The 19328-nt window shown below is 38.3% G+C and overlaps 1 protein-coding gene across 1 annotated transcript in view; it reads left to right on the forward strand.

The window, feature by feature from the left end:
- Positions 1-19328, forward strand: part of WDR64 (WD repeat domain 64) — a 115825-nt gene that overhangs the window by 34882 nt on the left and 61615 nt on the right. The window contains exons 9-10 of the mRNA XM_014858920.3: positions 3200-3279; positions 12707-12846. Of these exons, the coding sequence (XP_014714406.1) occupies positions 3200-3279; positions 12707-12846 (220 nt within the window). The remainder of the gene's footprint in view (positions 1-3199; positions 3280-12706; positions 12847-19328) is intronic.

Genomic DNA, 19328 nt, shown 5'->3' on the forward strand with positions numbered 1-19328 from the left:
TCTTTCAAGCTTTTTCCAGGTTGGCATCAATTATATGAGCCTTCCTAACTGAAACAGGTTTTATTTAAAGGCACATTTATTCATTTGTAATACATTTGATTATGTGGGTCATGAAAATAAAGACCGTATTTCTATCCAACAGGAGAAACAAACTTTCTCACTGGAAATTATGAGCCCTGTTGAGCTCCACCTGCCTGAGGTCAGGGCCGCGGAAGTCTGCCCTTCCCACTCCCCCTCTTGTGGGGGCTCCTGTGAAAAAGAATCAAAAAGAGCTCTCATAGTCTTTCTTGAAAGTGTATCAGGAGCCAGCCCAAATCCTGTGAGGTCTCCAAAGCGGGGTGCATATACTCTAGGGGGGAATATAAGATGATCCATCAGAATGTGGGTAGAAAATTCTAGAAATTCTATTTCTTTTAAATATTAATCTCATTTTATTGTTTGTTTTATAATATACGTACTATATTAATTGAGTAATATATGTATATAATTTACAAGTAAATTTTGTAGAAGTATACATGAGAAAAAATTTGGGGAAAAATTTAGTATACACCTCTGAGCACCATCTTTGGAGATTCGGATCTATTAAGTTAGAGGGAAGGACCAGGAACTTATTTTTTAACAACTAAAGTAATTCTGATGCTACAACCAGATTTAGGAACCACTGCTCTAAGGCCTTGAGAATTTCTGACCTAAGTAAAGAAGTTCATAAAGTTGACTTGTAAGTTAAGAGTTGATGAAGTTGGATGTGGGGGTCTAGGCAATGCTATTTACCTTAGGCTTAAGGAAGAATAAAGTAACTTTATTGGAAAAAGCTACATATGGCTCCTGGTTTCCAGTAAGGGACTCTTATGTAAATACCTGAATTTAGTTGAGCAAATGTTTTCTTCACAATTTTTCTGACATTAAACAAAGATGCTTAAGCCAAATCATAAATCTGTATCCTTCCAAAGACGGCAGTTCAGACTTCATCTCCATGCTCTCTCGTTGGCTTTGTGACTGTGCTTTGAGGACTCCACAGCTTGTGTTTAATTCACGTCCATTGCTTTTATACCCTAAATCCAGAAGTAAGGTAGCTGTCGTGAAAATCCATTCATGCCTGAAGTCCAGGGTGATGCTTCCGGGTATTTCCCTTAGAGTCAATATCGCAAAGATAACCCCCCAAAATAAGCTACGTAATAGTTAGGTTTTATGAGGCCCAGTTTTTGTAAAGAGCTGCATTTAAAGAAGCGTAGTCCACTGGGCCAAAAAATTAAAAGGAGCTGCAGTATCTCTCAAAATTACAAGTACACATCCCCTAGACTTGCAAGGCCATTGCTAGGAACTTGTCTTACAGAAATACATGCGTACGAAATGACACTTTCCCAAGAAATACTGTTCATTGCAGCGCTATTTGTAATCACAAAAGATCTGAGACAAGCTTGACTCCCTCAGAAATTAGATAAATGATAGTTTAATCATACAGGGGAGTACTCTGTGGCAATAAAAAAAGAATAAGAAAGTTTTTATGTACTGATTTGGAAAGATCTTAAAGATATATTATTAAGCGAAAAAACAGAGAACAGAATAGTGTATGCTGATATGTATTTAGGGAAAAAAAAGAAAAGAAAAAGGAACATACACATTTCAGACAAAGGTCAGGTGCTGTCTTTCCCACCCGCTCCGTCTTCAGTGCCTGCTGGTGGTCCCTCCTCACAATGACCCTGTTTCCTCCTGTTATCTCATCTGGTCACATGCACTAACGGCTTGCAACTATTGCTGGTCTCTGAGGTCAGTATTATTACCATCTCATCGAATAAATGAGGAAACTGAGGCACAGTGGTGCAGCCAGGATTGAAGCTCACATATTCTCACTTAAGCTCAGCACAACACTACTCAGAAATATTAAATGATGCTCAAAACATACATACTAAAATTGTGTGATAGATGCTATATACTTTAAGGGAAAATAACACGGTACTAGGAGAGAATAGCATGAAAGTCATTATTTAGTTGGTGGGGGCAGAGGGTGGAGTCCAGGAAACACCTTTCTGAGAAAGCAACATTGCAGCTGACACCCACAGAAGGACGGTTGTTAGCATGGCTAGCATCTGGGCGAAGAATATCTTCCGCCTCTGCAGAAGGCCTTGAGGAGGGAAAGAGCTCAGTGTGCCCAGAAAGGAGGCAGGCGAGGGCAGCGTGGCCGGATCATAGCGTGTGGGGAAGAAGAGGGCATGGGGTGAGCCTGGAAAGGTGACAGGGACCACCCAGGGCCAGGGGGCCCAGGTGCAAGAGTGTGGCTTTTAAGAGCATTGGGGAGCCACTGGAGAGAAGCCATGTGATACAGTTCATGTTTTACAAAGACCCTTTTGGCTGAAACGCGACAACAGGATTTGGATGGGATTGGGGAAAAAGGAATGGGCCATGGTGGAAGCTGAGGAATGAGCAGTTTATTTCAGGAGTTCTGGTCAGAGGAGATGGGATTGAACCATGATGCTGCAGTGGGATGGGAAGAAGTGGTCAGATTCCAGGTATATTTCAGAGGTAAAATCAGTGGGACTTGACAGCAGGTTGGAGGTGGGTGCTGAGAGAGGAGGAAGTGTCCAAATGTGTCCCTGGCATTATGTGCTACCAAACGGGCTCAGTCAGCTGCCGAATGTGCTTTCTGGATTAAGACCTGCCATACCTCCACCATCCTTACCACCAGCGCAGCCCAGCCCCAGCGTGGAGGCTGTGTTTCTTCTTAGACAGAAATGATATGAAGTGCTGGGCTAATATCACTGCATTATGGAGCAAGCAGACTCTCTGGGTCAGTAAATATTATTTCTAATATTTTCTGTGGGTAAATGGATTTACAACCGACTTAGAAATGAGCCTATTGACTATAATCTATTTATAAATTGGAATTAGCTTTTTTTTTTTTAAAGATTGGCACCTGAGCTAACAACCTATTGCCAATCTTCTTTTTTTTCTGCTTTTTCTCCCCAAATCCCCCCAGTACATAGCTGTATATTTTGGGTCCTTCCTGTTGTGGCATGTGGGATGCCGCCTCAGCATGGCCTGACAAGCGGTGCCATGTCTGTGCCCAGGATCCAAAGCGGTGAAACCGTGGGCCGCCAAAGCAGAGCACGCAAACTTAACCACTCTGCCAAGGGGCCAGCCCCTTGCAATTTGTTTTATAAAGAAAATTATACAAGGTTGACATCTAATTTGTGTTTCCCAGGCCTGTCAGAGAGTTTGCCATGCCAAGAGGAGCCAACACTTTTTGTTACTGTATAAAAGCAAATGTGATTGTCACTGGAGGTAAGAGGACAGTTCATGTTGCACAGAGATTTTCTACTTTGCAAACAGTGCTCTCTTTAATTAACATGGTTATCAAATTTTCATAAAGTTATAGAATTTTACTGCTGGGAAAACCTTTTAGAAAATTTTAAACTTTGTGTAAAGTCAGATCTCAGTCTTTTTCTTTGTGGCTTTGGATTTGATGTCACTCAGCCTGAAAATATGTGAAACAAATTTTATTATACTATTTTCTCCTTCTTTTGTTTATATTTTGCTTTTAGTTCTCTAACTTATCTAGAACTTACTTCAGTGTGTGACAGCATGAGTTCCTAGCCCGGGGCCCAAGTGTGGGCTTGAAAGGAGCCTTGGAGCCCCCAAGGTAGAATGACACATGTGTGTCTGTGTGCATTTTCTGGAGAGAAAGTCAAAATGTTACCAAATATTCAAAGGGTTCATGACCAAAAAGGTCAGGAGCCAGCGTTCTAGAGTTAACAGACAAGAGGGCCAAGGATAGAGCCTTGAAACATACCAACAGTTAAGAGCTAATCGGAGTGGGGGATAAAAACAAGGCCTTCTGCTGAGATGGAGGAGAAGCTGACCATCTCAGAAGCCTGAGGGGGAGGTAGAAGACGGAAATAATCTCTGAGCCTCGGGCTCCTGATCTATGATCTTGGGCTTCCATTCCAGTGTGATGGCTTTGAGCCTGGGCTCTGGAGTCAGACAGTCCAGGTGCAAATCCTGGCTCTCTTACTAGCAAGCTGTGTGGCCTTGGGCAGGTCATTTCACTCCTCTAAGCTTCAATCTCATCTGTAAAGTGGAGCTGATAATAGTACCTACTCACAAGGCTATTATCAGAATTAAACAAATCCAAAAAAAGTACTGGGCACAGAGTCTTGCACTTAATAAATCAATACAAACTCAATACAAACTAGCTAAGAATAATGCTAACAGAAACAAAAACACCTACTTCATATGCTGATATGTAAGATTAATTGAGATAATGTATGCCTGGCACACAAGAAGTTCTCAATAAATGTTAATTCGATCCATTTACAACACATTGAAATTAAGTACAAAGATAGCTGCATCTCACTTCATGACTGGGTAATCTCCCCTGAGGGTATAAAATTAATTCTTTTTCAAGTACACTTGCATTTGAGGTTTATATTTAAACCTGTGCTCAGCTTTGGGCCTTCCATAACACTCAGTTAAAATTAGCCTATGATTCAAATATTACTTTAAAAAATTGTATAGTAGTCTCCTAGAAAGCAAAACAATGAAGACAATGCACTAGAAGTTAGAAGAGTTGAGTTTAGTCATAAGCTGGCCGCTAACCAAGTATGTGATTTCCAACTATCACTTAATCTCTCCTTGTCGCTCATTTTCTTTATCTGATAAAATGAGGAAGTTGGACTACGTAAATTCCAAGATCCCTTTGACCTTAAAATACTCTGATTCCATTGATTAAAGAAATTCCTGTTCATAGGGAGATAAACTAAAATGTCTTTTGGAGAATTTGGAACTCAGTTTACCAATTAGACGTTATTTAATACATAGTCACAGCTTTGTATATTCAGAAAAGCAAAGCATTAATTGGTCACGAACTTCTAAATTTCAACTAAGGTCATGAAGAAAGGAAAAGAAGGCATATGGATAAGAAGTCTGCAAAGTAGTATGTGGGAGTAGTGGCTTGGACTGGGAGCAAGTTTCCAGAAGCTTGGTAGTGATGATTCTAAGAACAAACAGGAATCCAAGCCTGTAAGCTGTACTAATTAAGGTTATCATTCCAAGAGCTCCGTACTGAGGTCTACACACATAGGGAAACAAATACTAAATTTAGATGTTTTCAAAAAAAGAAATGGAATGTTTGTATCAGAATTTCTTGATCGCCATTGCCCCTTCTTGAGTTGATGACAGTCTTGGATTATTACTTGCAATGGAAATGGGCATGTTTCCTCGTCTAAACCACACATCAAAAGGTGGTGGTGGGCACTTCAAGAAATGAGGGAAGGAAAGTGCAGTAGTGGGGCACAAGGAAGCTGCAAAATTCCCTGGGAATCAAATTGCGATGGATGCTGCACCGACCACTGTGTATCTTCAGTTAGGTAAAAAGAATAGCCTTCTAGCCTACTTCAACTCAAACTCTGCACATGAAATCCTTTGAAAAAGCAATACTTAAATATGTGACTAAAATGAGATTTGACTTCTAAAATCTGATTTTTCTAAAAATATACACTGTCATATTAATCTGATCGCCCTCCTTTGGACAGCCCTTTGTTCTCACACAAAAGAATACAAAACATAAGAATTGACCAACTTTCATATACTTTGTAATCTTAAGTATTTTAATCATTTCTAGAAAACAAAATCTGTTTGGTAAAGTTCTGGGAGTGAAACTACTTAGTGTTTATGGATGAAGGCATTTGACTCTCGTTAACCTCAGTGCTCGTTAGCAGTATGACTGACAAGCAACTAACACTTTTCACCATACATAACTAACTGAATTGTCACAGCTATGGAGCCTCCATTAGCAGAAAATGCAATTCCTCAATAACTGAAAACACGTTTTTCTCAGGAGAATACTTTTGTTGATTAGTAACTCAGCCAAGCACAGTGCTAAATGTACTGCATGGACCAGCTGATGACTCAAAATACACCATCAGCTTTGCGAGGCATAGTTGAATGTGTTAAATGTGCGGGCACATTTGATGAGCTTGAAAAATCAGAAGCTCTTGGAGAAAAAAAAAAAAACCAAACTAGGACAAGGTATTTACAAAAAAAATTGAAAATTTCCTGAGCATTATTTTGGCGACTAACAAGAATTTTTTTACCCAATAGTTGTCTCTATTGGCCATTTTAAGACTTAAACTCCTAGTTTAGAAGGTCTAGTGTATAACAATAATTATCTGCCATCCAAGTCATCTCGGGGCTCTGCATGCATTTATTCATATTTTATTCAACCGATATTTATTGAACAACCTCTATGGACCGGGCATTATGAACCTCATAATAATCAGGTTGTATTCTAACCTTCAAGTATTCAAAATCTAATGGTACAAATAAGACATGTTTATAGATAGCTATAATACAAAATGGAGCATCAGTCAACAAGTGAATAAGAATAATAATACAGATGAAATACTGTAGGTATTTAGAGCTTAGAATCATGTCCCTTTTTGCTCATTCTGGCTCCAAAAAAGCCACCACACAGACTATGTAAGGATTCCATTACTATCAACGAAAAGCAAGCAGAGCCAGAGGACCCTGGTGATAGACAACAGGGAACCTGTGGAAGGTTGGGTTTCCTTCACCATGCACAAGGGACAAAGCTCTTCGTTTAAGAGGCCTGGACAGTTCTCAGGGGGCAATCTTCCACTGCATCCTTCTTCATTGACACAAGTCATAGATTTTCTTCTGGGGAGAGCCTGGCCTCATCCTCCAGGAGTGATAATGGCCATTTCAGGTGATACCCTGGCCAACATTGTCTAGGACTATCTGTGGGCCTGAGGCTCAGGGTTCTGAACCCACCTGAGTAATGTGATACTTCTTGGCCACTGCCAGTGAAAAGCGAATGCAGGCAAGATAGGGCATTATTGAAATTATTCAGTTTGAAACATGTAACTGATCATCTGGGGTTTTTCTCATTACCTTTGAAAGTTCCAGATTGCCCTCTGCTCACTGTAGTACTCTCTCCCTCCAGAGCACACAGCCATAAAACTTTAGAGTTGGAAGGAATCATGCAGATCAAAATCGTACAGATAAGGAAATTGAGGCCCCAGAAAAGAGAATGATTTGCCACAACCCATGCAACATATTAGCTGGGGGAACCGAGCACGAGTCAGTCCTCTTTGCTCCCAGCCCCCGTCCTCCTGGGCCACAGTATCTGGTTCACTACAGGTGCACCCTCCCTTGCTTTCCTCGATGAACTGAGCCAGCTCATCTCGTCAAGAGTGACGCACTTGACCAAGTGACTCACACACTGGGATAAGAGCTTGCTGAAAGAAAGAAAATCCTATCTTTTATGTGTGACTTTATTGAAAATCCTAGATTAACAAAAAAAAAAGGAAAGAAAATAAGTGGAAAATAACACAGAAACAAGGAATTAACCCCCTGTGAACCATCATATATTATAGTATCAAGTCCTATCTTCAGATTTCATATTCTTTCTATGAATACTTATGTTCCCTCTATATCTTTCATGCTTGCTTATTGCTCTATTATATTATAAACTCTCAGTAGCAGGGACCACGTTTCATACATCTGTGTATCAATTCCTCTCTCTCTTCCTGAAAAATTTTGTACAATCCATTGTCCATGGCAGGGATTTAGAAGAAGAAGAATAGTAGTAGTAATAACAGTCAGCTCCAGTCCAGGAACTGTTCGGATTAGACATGGATGGTCCCATTTAATCTCCATGATAAAGCTATGACGTAAGTTCCGTTTATCCCCATTGTATAGATAAGGAAACTTAGATACAGAGAGGCGAAATGACTTACTCAAAGTCATAAAGCTGGTAAGTGATAGAGCCAGGTTTCAAATTAAGGCAGACTTTCTCAAAATATGTATTCTTAACCCCTTCATGGGTGACTCTACTAGCCACCTCATTTACCTAGCAAATACGTATTAAGCACTTACTATTTGTCAAACACTGCTCTAAATGAGAGATGTAAGGCTCACCAGACAATGGGTGAACAGATGTGTAAAGAGACAATTTTAATTGAATAAGATTCATACTATAAAAGAAATCTGAAGAAAACACCCCAAGAACATGGAAGAAGTCTTAACTCCTTCTGAGGCTGGGCAAGGTGATCAGGGAAGGCATTAGGGAGGAAATGTTGGAATTAAGTCTAAAAGAGTATAAGGTTTGGTCTTCTGAAAAAGTGGATTCTGGGCAGGGTCAATACTAGAATTTCTTTGTATCCTCAACATCTAGAAAAATGCCAAGTGTACAGTAATTTCTCAAGAAATTTTCCCTCTTATTCTTAATTAGGGTAACATGAAAGTTTTAAATTTGAGAAAATATCCCACTTACCCATTGACAATAGTCCTTAAAATATCTTGATTACTGTCTTGGTCAGCTCAGACTATACTAACAAAATACCCTAGGCTCGGGGGCTTAAACAACAGAAATTAATTTTCTCATAGTTCTAGAGGTTAGAAGTCCAAGATCAAGGTACCAGTATGGTCGATTTCTAATGAAGACAATCTTCCCAGCTTGTAGATGGCCATCTTCTCACTATATCCTCACAGGGCAGGTAGAGAGCAAGAGAGACCATGCTCTTTGATGTCTCTTCTCATTAGGGCACTACTCTCATCATTAGGGCCCCGCTCTTATGACCTCATCTAAATCTAATGACCTTTCAAAGGCCCCGTCTCCAAACACCATCACATTAGAGGTTAGGGCCTCAACGTATGAATTTACAGGAGATACAATTCAATCCACAGCAGTTGCCTGAAAATTGAACTAAGAGTCAGCTGTACCCTGAGTTTTTTCAGCCCACCTCTAAAAATGCTTCAGGATGTGAGAACCTCTAGAATAAAACAGCTGGCCTTATCAAAGGAGTCAGAGGAACATTCAACAAAGATCCACATTTTCCCAGTCTTTTGTCACTTAGTTATACCTCTGAGCTAGAAGCCATAGTCCCAACACTGAAGTTATTGAAGCCATTCAATAAATACTTGTTGAACTCCTACTATAAACGTATACCATTTTTATGGTTTCACACTAGAGATGCCATAATAAACAAGAAAAATCCTGCCTTCAAGGTACTTGGAGTCTACTGGATGGCTCAGTCAAATAAATAATCAATTATGAAAGATGACAGGGGGAGAGGGCACATAGGCAGGGGCACTAAGTTTTGAAGAATGTGAAGACATCCTGGAATATTTTTGGAGGGAGAGCTATGCTAAGAGTTGAAGGATGGATTGAGATACTCAAAGGCGAGAAAGAAAAAGGTAGAGAAAATGCTATGTTTCTTTTTCATGGGGCCCAACAAAATAATCGTAGAATTATGGAACCCTCTATATCTATCACATTTACCTGGCTTACAAATATCCAACCAGCAAATCATCTAATTCTTCTTACCCAACTGGTTCTTTCAGTTTGGATAAGTTTATTTACTAAAAAATCCCATATATATCAGCAAATTCATCCTGCGGGCGGCCACAGGCATGCTACCTGATTAATTAAAATGACCATTTTGAATTTTAGGTTTTTTATATAGAAATTGTGAATTATAACTTAGACTACATATAAATTATAACTTAGGTTATAATGCAATTATACAATTCTTTTTTTTCTAGTGCCGTAAAGATTCTTGGTAATAAGTAAGATACTTAACAATGCATCACAGTATTCCTAATTGTGACGTCATTTTCTGAAATGTGATCTGGACAAATAACATTTAAATAATTAAATTAAATTAAGTTAAATCGAATTGAATCATTTAATTAAAATTGTTAAATCTTTAAGAGTTAGTTTCTTTCTTTTATGATATAAGAGAGTTGAATGATATAACTTCTAGGGTGCCAACTTGAAATTCTTTGATTTTTTTTTTTTAAAGATTTTATTTTTTTCCTTTTTCTCCCCAAAGCCCCCCGTACATAGTTGTATATTCTTTGTTGTGGGTCCCTCTAGTTGTGGCATGTGGGACGCCGCCTCAGCATGGTTTGATGAGCAGTGCCATGTCTGCACCCAGGATTCGAACTGACAAAACACTGGGCTGCCTGCAGCAGAGTGCGCGAACTTAACCACTCGACCATGGGGCCAGCCCCTAAATTCTTTGATATTTTTATGACTCAGCTTCCAGGATGACATTTAATTATTTGTGCAATAGAGAATCCAGTCTCTTAAAAATATCCTATATTTTGTAAACGATTATACATGGTTTAGATTACTTTTTTAAAGAGTACAATTAGGGGCCAGCACAGTGGCACAGCGGTTAAGTGTGCACGTTCTGCTTCAGTGGCCTGGGATTCACTGGTTCAGATCGCGGGTGTGGACATGGCACGCTTAGCAAGCTACACTGTGGTAGGCATCCCACATATAAAGTAGAGGAAGATGAGCATGGATGTTAGCTCAGAGCTAGTCTTCCTCAGCAAAAAAAAAAAAAAAAAAAGAGGAGGATTGGCAGCAGATGTAAGCTCAGGGGTAGTCTTCCTTAAAAAAAAAAAATACAATTAGATTACAACTACACATTAGTTCAGGTAACACTAGCTGCTACAACAAATAAACCCCAAAATGTGTGACTCAAACACAATGGAAATGTATTTCTTCTCAGTCTTGTAAAATCTAAAATCAACCCTCATAGTTCACTAGCTAAAAGTCAGTAAGGTGACCACACCTAACTGCAAGGGAGTCTGGGAAATGTAGTCTAGCTGTGTACCCAGTAAGAGACAATATGGGTTTGGTGAACAGTTAGCCAGTCTTTATCATAAAACTGGATGTGTGCATGTACATAACAATAAATTTTTAATTAAATTTTAATTTTTAATATCATCTAAATTCTGATAGATCATGGGTAAAGAATATGGTCAAACGACTCACAGAGGAAGGAGATATGATAAGCAGATATACATGGGAGATAATACTCAACAGTATTAGCTATCATATAAATTAAAACAAAGTATCCTTTTATACCTATTAAAATGGCAAACACTTAAAATCATGATAATGTCCCTGTGCTGGCCAGAGTCTGATGAAACTGGTGTCATCATGTAGAGCTGATGGCCTTTGGATTTGGTACGACCATTTTGGAAAGCAACCTAATAATATGTTTTAAAATCATAACAATTTTGATACACCTTAATGCCGTGATCCCACTTTTGGGAATTTATCCTCAGTATGTAATCCAAAATACAATAATTATTTATTGTTGTGTTGCTGAATAAACTGCAAAACTAGAATATTCAGAACCATTTATCAATAGACAAATAGACAAAAACTAAAATGACAATTATGAAGGCATGGACCCGTGGTCTTCCATAAATGAAAAAGAAATAGTGGGTAGAAAAATGTACCTAGAAATATATCTAACATTTTTCTAAAGTTACATTAAATATATTTATTTAATCATATTTTATTTTATAATATCAAATATTCATATTTTATATTAATTATATTTAATTATATTTAATATAAAATTTATATTTTAAAAAGGGTACCAATTTCCATCTATAAGATGAATAAGTTCTGGGGAGCTAATGTACAGTGTGGTGACTATAGTTAATAATACTGTATTGTAAAGTTGCAAAGAGAGTAGATCTTAAAAGTTCTCATGACACACCAAAAAAAGTTAACTATGTGAGGTGATGGATGTGTTACCTAACCTTATTGTGGTAATCATTTTGCAATATATACATAGATCAAATTATCACATGTACACCTTAAACTTACACAATATTATGTGTCAATTATATCTCAATAAAGCTAGAAAAAAAAAGGAAGTGACTTTCCGTTCAATCTACATATAATAACAAAATGATAAATCTATTCTACAAAATTTTAGTTTGAGCTGTCTTTATATGCATTCAGTATAGTATGCCATGATTTCTTTGTAAAAATGCATTTTAAAGCAGTGATTTTTGTATTTTGGCAAACATTTATAATATATTTTTTATGTGTATATCAAAGGTAAAAATTAGGAATACTGATTTTTTGTTGTTGAGAAATGGTAATCTTCCTAAGTACTTCCTGAAAATAATCTGAAATATTTAGATATGAATGGAAAAGTGTTATTCTTAACTCTGAAAATAAAAAGTCTCTTTGAAAGAGATAAAAAAAAAGTTAGCAGTGATTACCTATAGGGAGCGGAAGTAGGGATTATGAGGGGAAAAAAGACATTTTTTACAAAAATTATACCCTCCATACTGTTTAAATCTTTTATCATGTGCTCATATGATTTTGACAATTAAAAAGATTGTGTCTATGCTATGATGGTGGCTACATACAAATTACCTGTGCTTGTGGATATGTGCTAGAAGGGAAGATGGAAAAACGAAAACGCTTGATTTGTCATAATGGAAGAGGTTATGTGCAATTTTCCTCTTCCTTTGATTTCTTTTCTTATTGTAATGTTTGCATAATTTAAGAACGTGAAAACAAAAGAACAGCTGCCTTAAATACTTTGTGGAAGTAAATAAAGTATAAATAATACATTAATGCATGAATGAGTAGGAAAGTATTGAATCAAGAAAAGGATTCATAAAATATTTATAAGAATTCACATTTGTATGTGTAAATAAAATTACTACAAAACAGCCTCGACGAGAAGCAGCAGATCCAAAAACCAGGCTAGCCTCTTGGTAAGTCAATCATAGAATGCATCCTGGGAGAAACAGACTGTGATGTGATATTAGAAGAAAGATAAGGATGCGATCGCGTGAGAGAGACTAAACTTTGACCACCGGTATCCCTGAGGAAATAATCTTCCCATGTCCTTCTTTTCAGGGGATGACAAGGTGCTGCGGTTGTGGCACCCCAGTATCAGCACCAAGCCAGTGGGGAAGCTTGTGGGGCACATGTTCAGCATCACCGAGATTGTGACAAATGAGAAAGATCAGCACGTCATTAGCCTTTCCTCTGCAAAGGTAACAAAAAGAAAACAACAAAAAGGAAGCAAAACAAACAATTTTCTCCCTGAAAATGAACTATTGGCAAATTTAGAACACATAGAATTTTTGACTGAAATAGCTGGTAGTCACTGAGAAAAATATTGTCAATGTGGAGAAGAAAATGATGAGCCACTCTTCTCTGTTTCTACTGATTATAGCATGCGAAAGAACATGTTTAAAGACAAAAGAGAAAGCATTGGGAAGAGAGCCAGTATTATCCTCAATAGTAAAACACAAGAGGCTTTCCCATTACAGACCGGAACATCACCATTAAAGACAGAAAAATAGAGATTTCTGTTATTATTGCTGTTATTAAACAGTGTTTTAAATGTTCTAACCAATGTAATAAAACAAGAAAAATGAGTTATGAATATTAGAAATAAGACTGAATTACAATATTTGCAAATAATGTAATTGCTTGAAAAATCAATAAAATCACCTTAAAATTTTTAGAAAAGATTAAGTTCAATAGGGTGACTGGTTATAATGATTTATAAAAGTAAATTTCTGTGTAAGAGCAATTACCAGTTAGAAAAAAAAAAATGGTCAAAGGGATAGCACCCATAAGACCAAAAGCTTTCGAAATACTTAGAAATAAGCTTACCAAGCAATATTCACTATTAATACTATTAAGGTAACTATGAACTTTTTCTGAGGTACTTTTATTTAAGAACATGAATAGAGGGACACCCTATGTTCTTGCATTGGAACATTAAACTGTAAAAGATATTCTCCATCAAATTAAGCTGTATCTTTAATGCTATTCAGAATTATTTAAATATCAGTTTGCTAAGTTTAAACTTAATGTAAAAGTATTGATATATAAGAATATCCTAGAAACTTTGGAAAATATAATTATAAGATGGCACATTTCCTGGGGCTGGCCCCGTGGCCGAGTGGTTAAGTTCGCGCGCTCCGCTGCAGGCGGCCCAGTGTTTCGTTGGTTCGAATCCTGGGCGCGGACATGGCACTGCTCATCAAACCACGCTGAGGCAGCGTCTCACATGCCACAACTAGAAGGACCCACAACGAAGAATATACAACTATGTACCGGGGGGCTTTGGGGAGAAAAAGGAAAAAGTAAAAATCTTTAAAATAAGATGGCACATTCCCTGTCAGACATTAAAACATATTGTAAAGCCACAATAAATAAAACAGAGTAGTAATCGATACAGGAATAGTTACACACATCCATGAAACAAAAGAGAAAATCCAAGAATTAGTTCAAGTATCTTGGCAAATTTTGTACGTAATAAAAGCAGCATTTCAAATCTGTGGGCAAGGGATGAGATGTTCATTAAATGTTGGGAAAACTGATTAACCGTATAAGGAAAAGATATATAACAACATCATCACTCAATAACAAACAGCAAAATGCATTCCATATGGATTAAAGGTTTTAAATGTGAAGTACAAAACCAAAGAAATGATAGAATTTTCCAGAAAATACAGGTGTATGTTCATATAGACTCAGGGTATTACCTAAGCATAATACTATGGCTAAAGGAAAATTAAATGTGACTACATAAACATTCAAATTCTGTAAATTATAATAACAGCTATCCTTTATCAAACGCTAGCTATGTGCCAGGCACTGTGGTATATATTTTACACACACAACTCAGATGACGCTAATTACAACCCTATAAGGTAATTATCCCAATTTTGTACATGCAAAGGAAAATGAGACCTAAATTACTTGCACGAGGTCACATAGCTACCTAGTGGCTAAGTGTAGCTGCTCCTCTAGCTGTTCAGACCCGGGACAGCCTCCCTAGACACAGAAAAAAGGACAAAGACAGCTAGCAGAGGGGGCAAAAATGCAACAGAAATGACAGAAACTGGAATAACATCCGTAGACAAACAATTTTAACAAATCAGTAGGGAAACAAAAGCGGGGGCAGAGAAGACAGACATGCTCACATAGTGTTGTTGGGGTAAAGCTGGCACAAGCCTTTTGGGCATTTATTCTAATAAAGTAATCAGATGAGTGCCAAAGATCTATGCAAAAGGATGTTCATTGCGCTATTGCTTATATTGGTTTAAGAAATAAGAAATAAAAAGGAAAGGAAAGAAGAAAGGAAAAAAAAGAAAGAACGAGGGAAGGGAAGGAGAGTGAGGAATTCAATGTCTAAAAATAAGGCTTTGATTCAGTACTTATTTACTTATTTATTTTCCAGTTACATTGAGATATAATTGGGGTGCAGCACTGTGCAAGTTTAAGGGGGATGGCACCATGATTCGGCTTACATAGATTGTGAAGTGATTACCAAAGTAAGTTTAGTTAACATCCATCACCTCAGATAGGTACAAAAAAAAGAAAGAAAAATCTGGTTTTTCCCTGTGATAGAACTCAGGATCTACTCTCTCTTAACAACTTTCTTACATATCAGACAACGGTGTTAACGGTCATCATGTTGTTCATTACATCCTAGTACTTATTTATCCTATAAGTGGACGTTCGTACCTTTTGACCTCCTTCCTTCAAGGACCCCTCGCCCCCCATTTAGTGGTTTATGATAGATACCTTTATATAGCAGGGCTATCATATAGACTTTCAACATTATATAGATGAATACTGATAAGAAAATATCCGAACAATATATTATGTGAAACATAACAAAACAGTAGGAAAGAAGTTAATCCATTTTAAAATATATCTTTGTCTATCATATGTTATCAGGGATGATTAACGGCAAGATCATAGTGATTACCTGGGTGGCAAGATTGTGGACTTTTACATTTTTTTCTTTTTCACATTTTTTTCTTTCTTTTTCTGGGTTTCTCTTTTTTTCTTTTTTCTCTTTTTCTTTTTCTTTCTTTGCTTATCTATTTTTTTTACAGTAAATAAGCTTTGCTTTTGTAATAAGGAAACTATTTTTAATTTTAATTAAATTTAATTGAAATTTTCTTAATTTTTAAAAAGGTACTGGAAAGACAGTGAAGGTTTTGAGACACTAAACTAAAACCTGTGATGAATTCTCCTCTAGGGAGTTAAATATGTATATATATACACACACACACACACACACACACACACACACACACACACACATATATATATATATATATATATATATATATAAAACTTTCTAGCGAAAGTTTAGGCCAACTTTCTACCAAAAGTTCATGCCCAGCGGTGAAGAGACAGAAGGGAGCAGCTTTCCAATTTCTTTTAAATGGAAGGAGTGTTAAGATGATGCTCGCTCAAGCATCCCAGCAGGTCCACTTGGGCAAACTCCTTACTATCTTTCCACCCGGTCTCTTCTGTGTAAAATGGACTGGTATTTAGCCCACAGGGTTGTTATAAAGATTAAATGAGGTCATTTATTTACCTATTCAGCAGGCGTTTATTTCATGAGTGTCTACGGTGTGTGAGGTACTGTTCTGGGTTCTGGAGAGAGAACATTGAACAAGGCAGACATGGCGCTTTTCGCAGGAAGCTCACATTCTAGGGGAAGAGAGAGACAAGCAAGCAAAGTAACAAATTTGCAGGAAAACAGTGTGATAAGTATTATAATGGACAGAAAACACAATAAAGTAGTGTGATTGAAAATCACGTCTGAGGGGGTGACGTAAACACCAAAGCCTGAATGACGGAGGAGGGGCCAGCCCCATGAAGAGCTGGGAAAAGAGCAATCTAGGCAGAAGGAACAGCAAACGAGGCACATACATGTTTTTGCTGAAGCTGTCATTATTATTGTCACTATCATTACTATTATTATTAATTACAGTACAAGTAACAGGTTTTACTCATCTAACATTCCTTCAAATTACTTCATATAAATTAGCTTTCATCACGTCAAGCTTTAATAAATCACTGGCTAGTCCTGTGCCTACTACATGCCTTTTCCCCAGGTTTTAAAACAGATTTTCATCCTTCCTCCTAGTTTTTGCAGCCTTTCCACCAGCATATTATTTTCTCCTGCAACTGTTAAAAATGTATTTCTCCTCCAACTGCTAAAATTGTATTTCTAGTCACAGAGCTCAAGTGTTTAACAGCTATGTCATAGCCACTGCTCCTGAAGAATTGACAAACATTGAAAACTGCAGAGAGAAATATAAACTTCACTTCCTTTCATTTCATTAACAAAACCAAGAAGAACAATGGTTGGCAACCATCTCAAGCACAACTCTGGCTAACAAGGGTTCTTTTTCTTTCTTTTTTTTTTTTCTTATGAGGAGGAGAGATATACACGCTTTGATGATTTATAACAGATTGCAAATGGGTGTTTAAAAGTTGCTATTTTTCTTAAATTTTCACTTTGGAAGTGATATGAAGGAAGCCGAGAAAAGCCAAAGTTTGACTAGGCTGTGGGTGTGTCAGAGCAAGAAGCAACATCCTGAAATCAGGTGCCAGGTGGAGAAGGTTAGAGCGAGCCAGACAGGTTGCCAGCCCGGCCTGCAGGTTGGCTGGACTTCATTTCACCCATGACCCTGTCTAAGACATTGTCCTAGATGAAGAGTAGGCTATGGTCTCGCTTACAGGCAGCGTGGCTAAGAGAATGGCCTCTAAAATTGGGTACATCTGCCCTGGCTCTGCCAATTGAAGGTTGGGACCTTGGGCAAGTCACTTGAGATAGCTGAGGAGGAGAATAGAGTGCTTCCCTCATAGGGTTGATGTGAAGGTTACATGGGACAGTGCAGCAAGCATGTAACCCAGTCCTCAATAAACGTCAGCAATTATCAGAAAGGCCTGTGCTCTCTTCGCTCCCCGGTGGGGATGGGACTCGTGTTGACCTACCCACGTTTGTTGTGAACCTCTTTTGTGACCGCACAGGTGTAGATTTTGGATGTGGTCTATGGCACAGAATAGGTGAGGCTTTCTAAAACACCCACACTTCAGATGCTGCTCAGTCACCTATATTCTCCGGCCGCTGAGTAAAAGTCTCCACGAGGGTTAAACAAATCTTCTCTACTCTCCCATTGCCCTGAAGCCACTCTCACTCTCCGCAAGCTACCTCACCTCCTACTAAACTGAGAATTTTGAGGTCACTTTATTGATTTCCCTCATTTCTACCTCAAAATGTTTCTGTATTTTTTTAACCTACTTTCACTTCTTTTCCTCCTGCCAAAGAATGAGTGTTTCTCTTCCTACCTAAATCATCCTTCTCCTCTTATGCTCTTAATCAAAAACTGCACCAAGAAGAACATTGTTTCATCAGCCATGCTTTCTCTTCTTCTTATGCCCAATTTCCCTGTCTTCAAGGTTCCTTTTCCTCAACTACAAACCATCCAGTTCTTTTTTTTTTTTTTTTTGAGGAAATTAGCCCTGAGCTAACTACTGCCAGTCCTCCTCTTTTTGCTGAGGAAGACTGGCCCTGAGCTAACATCCGTACCCATCTTCCTCTACTTTATATGTGGGATGCCTACCACAGCATGGCGTGCCAAGCGGTGCCATGTCCGCACCCGGGATCTGAACCTGCGAACCCCAGGCCACTGAGAAGTGGAACGTGCGAACTGAACCGCTGCACCACCAGGCTGGCCCCCATCCAGTTCTTATTTATCCTTTAAAACTTTCCTGCATATCTAAAACTGAATTTATTTTCCACTTCAGATCTTCCTTTCCTGACTTCTGATTTTCCTCTAGCTGTTAATGGTATCATTTGTTTCCTGGTGAACCATAACCAACTTCAATGTCACTTTCGAAACTTCTGCCTCCCTAACCCCTACCATAAGCCAGTCTTCAAGTCTCTGAAATGTTTCTCATATTGATCACCTCATTTTTCTTCCAGAGCCATGATCTTAGTGCAGCCCCACTGAGGGGCTCCCAGCTGAGGGAGCCGTATTAAAAGGGGCTGTCGTCCCCCCACGTCACAGTCATTTCCATCTGCAAACCATCCAAATATTATTCTGTCATGTTATTCATCCCCTAACCTGCGGATAATCTCGTCCCTGTCTTCTTACATATCTCCAAGGGCACGTCATGCCTTACAAGTAAAGTCCAAACTTTTTTTAGTTTTTAAGGTTCTCTGTGGTCTGGAACTAGAATTCCTTACCAACTTTGTTTCTCCTTATTCACCTTCGGACATTCTAAGCTTCACCACACTCTTCCCCAAACACTGTGCTTCCCCACCTTTGTCTGAGACAACACTCCTCCCGCTCCCAGCTAGTCTGTCCATCCTTTAAAAGTTAGTGAAATACCATGTCCTCCATGAACCCTTCACTGAGAGGAACATGGGGTTTGTCTCTCTTTGGTGAGTGAGAAATGTGTGCTCTTGAAGTAGACCCAGGGATAGAAAGAAGTGCGACCCTCTAAAATATGTTGTCTTTAGTTGTGAAGCTCAGAAGTCTTTCCTGGCTTTTGCTCCTTGTACCTTCTTTTTGTGCGGGATTATTGTAAATGAAGTAAGGTCAAGATGGTTGGCTTGTTTTACTTTTGGATAATTGGATGTGTCCGTGATTGAGAGCCTCGTTTCACCACTTCCAGAACTGTGCCACCTTCTGTCCTTGCTCTG

Source organism: Equus asinus, chromosome 30, assembly GCF_041296235.1.
Source record: "Equus asinus isolate D_3611 breed Donkey chromosome 30, EquAss-T2T_v2, whole genome shotgun sequence".
Taxonomy (NCBI): domain Eukaryota; kingdom Metazoa; phylum Chordata; class Mammalia; order Perissodactyla; family Equidae; genus Equus; species Equus asinus.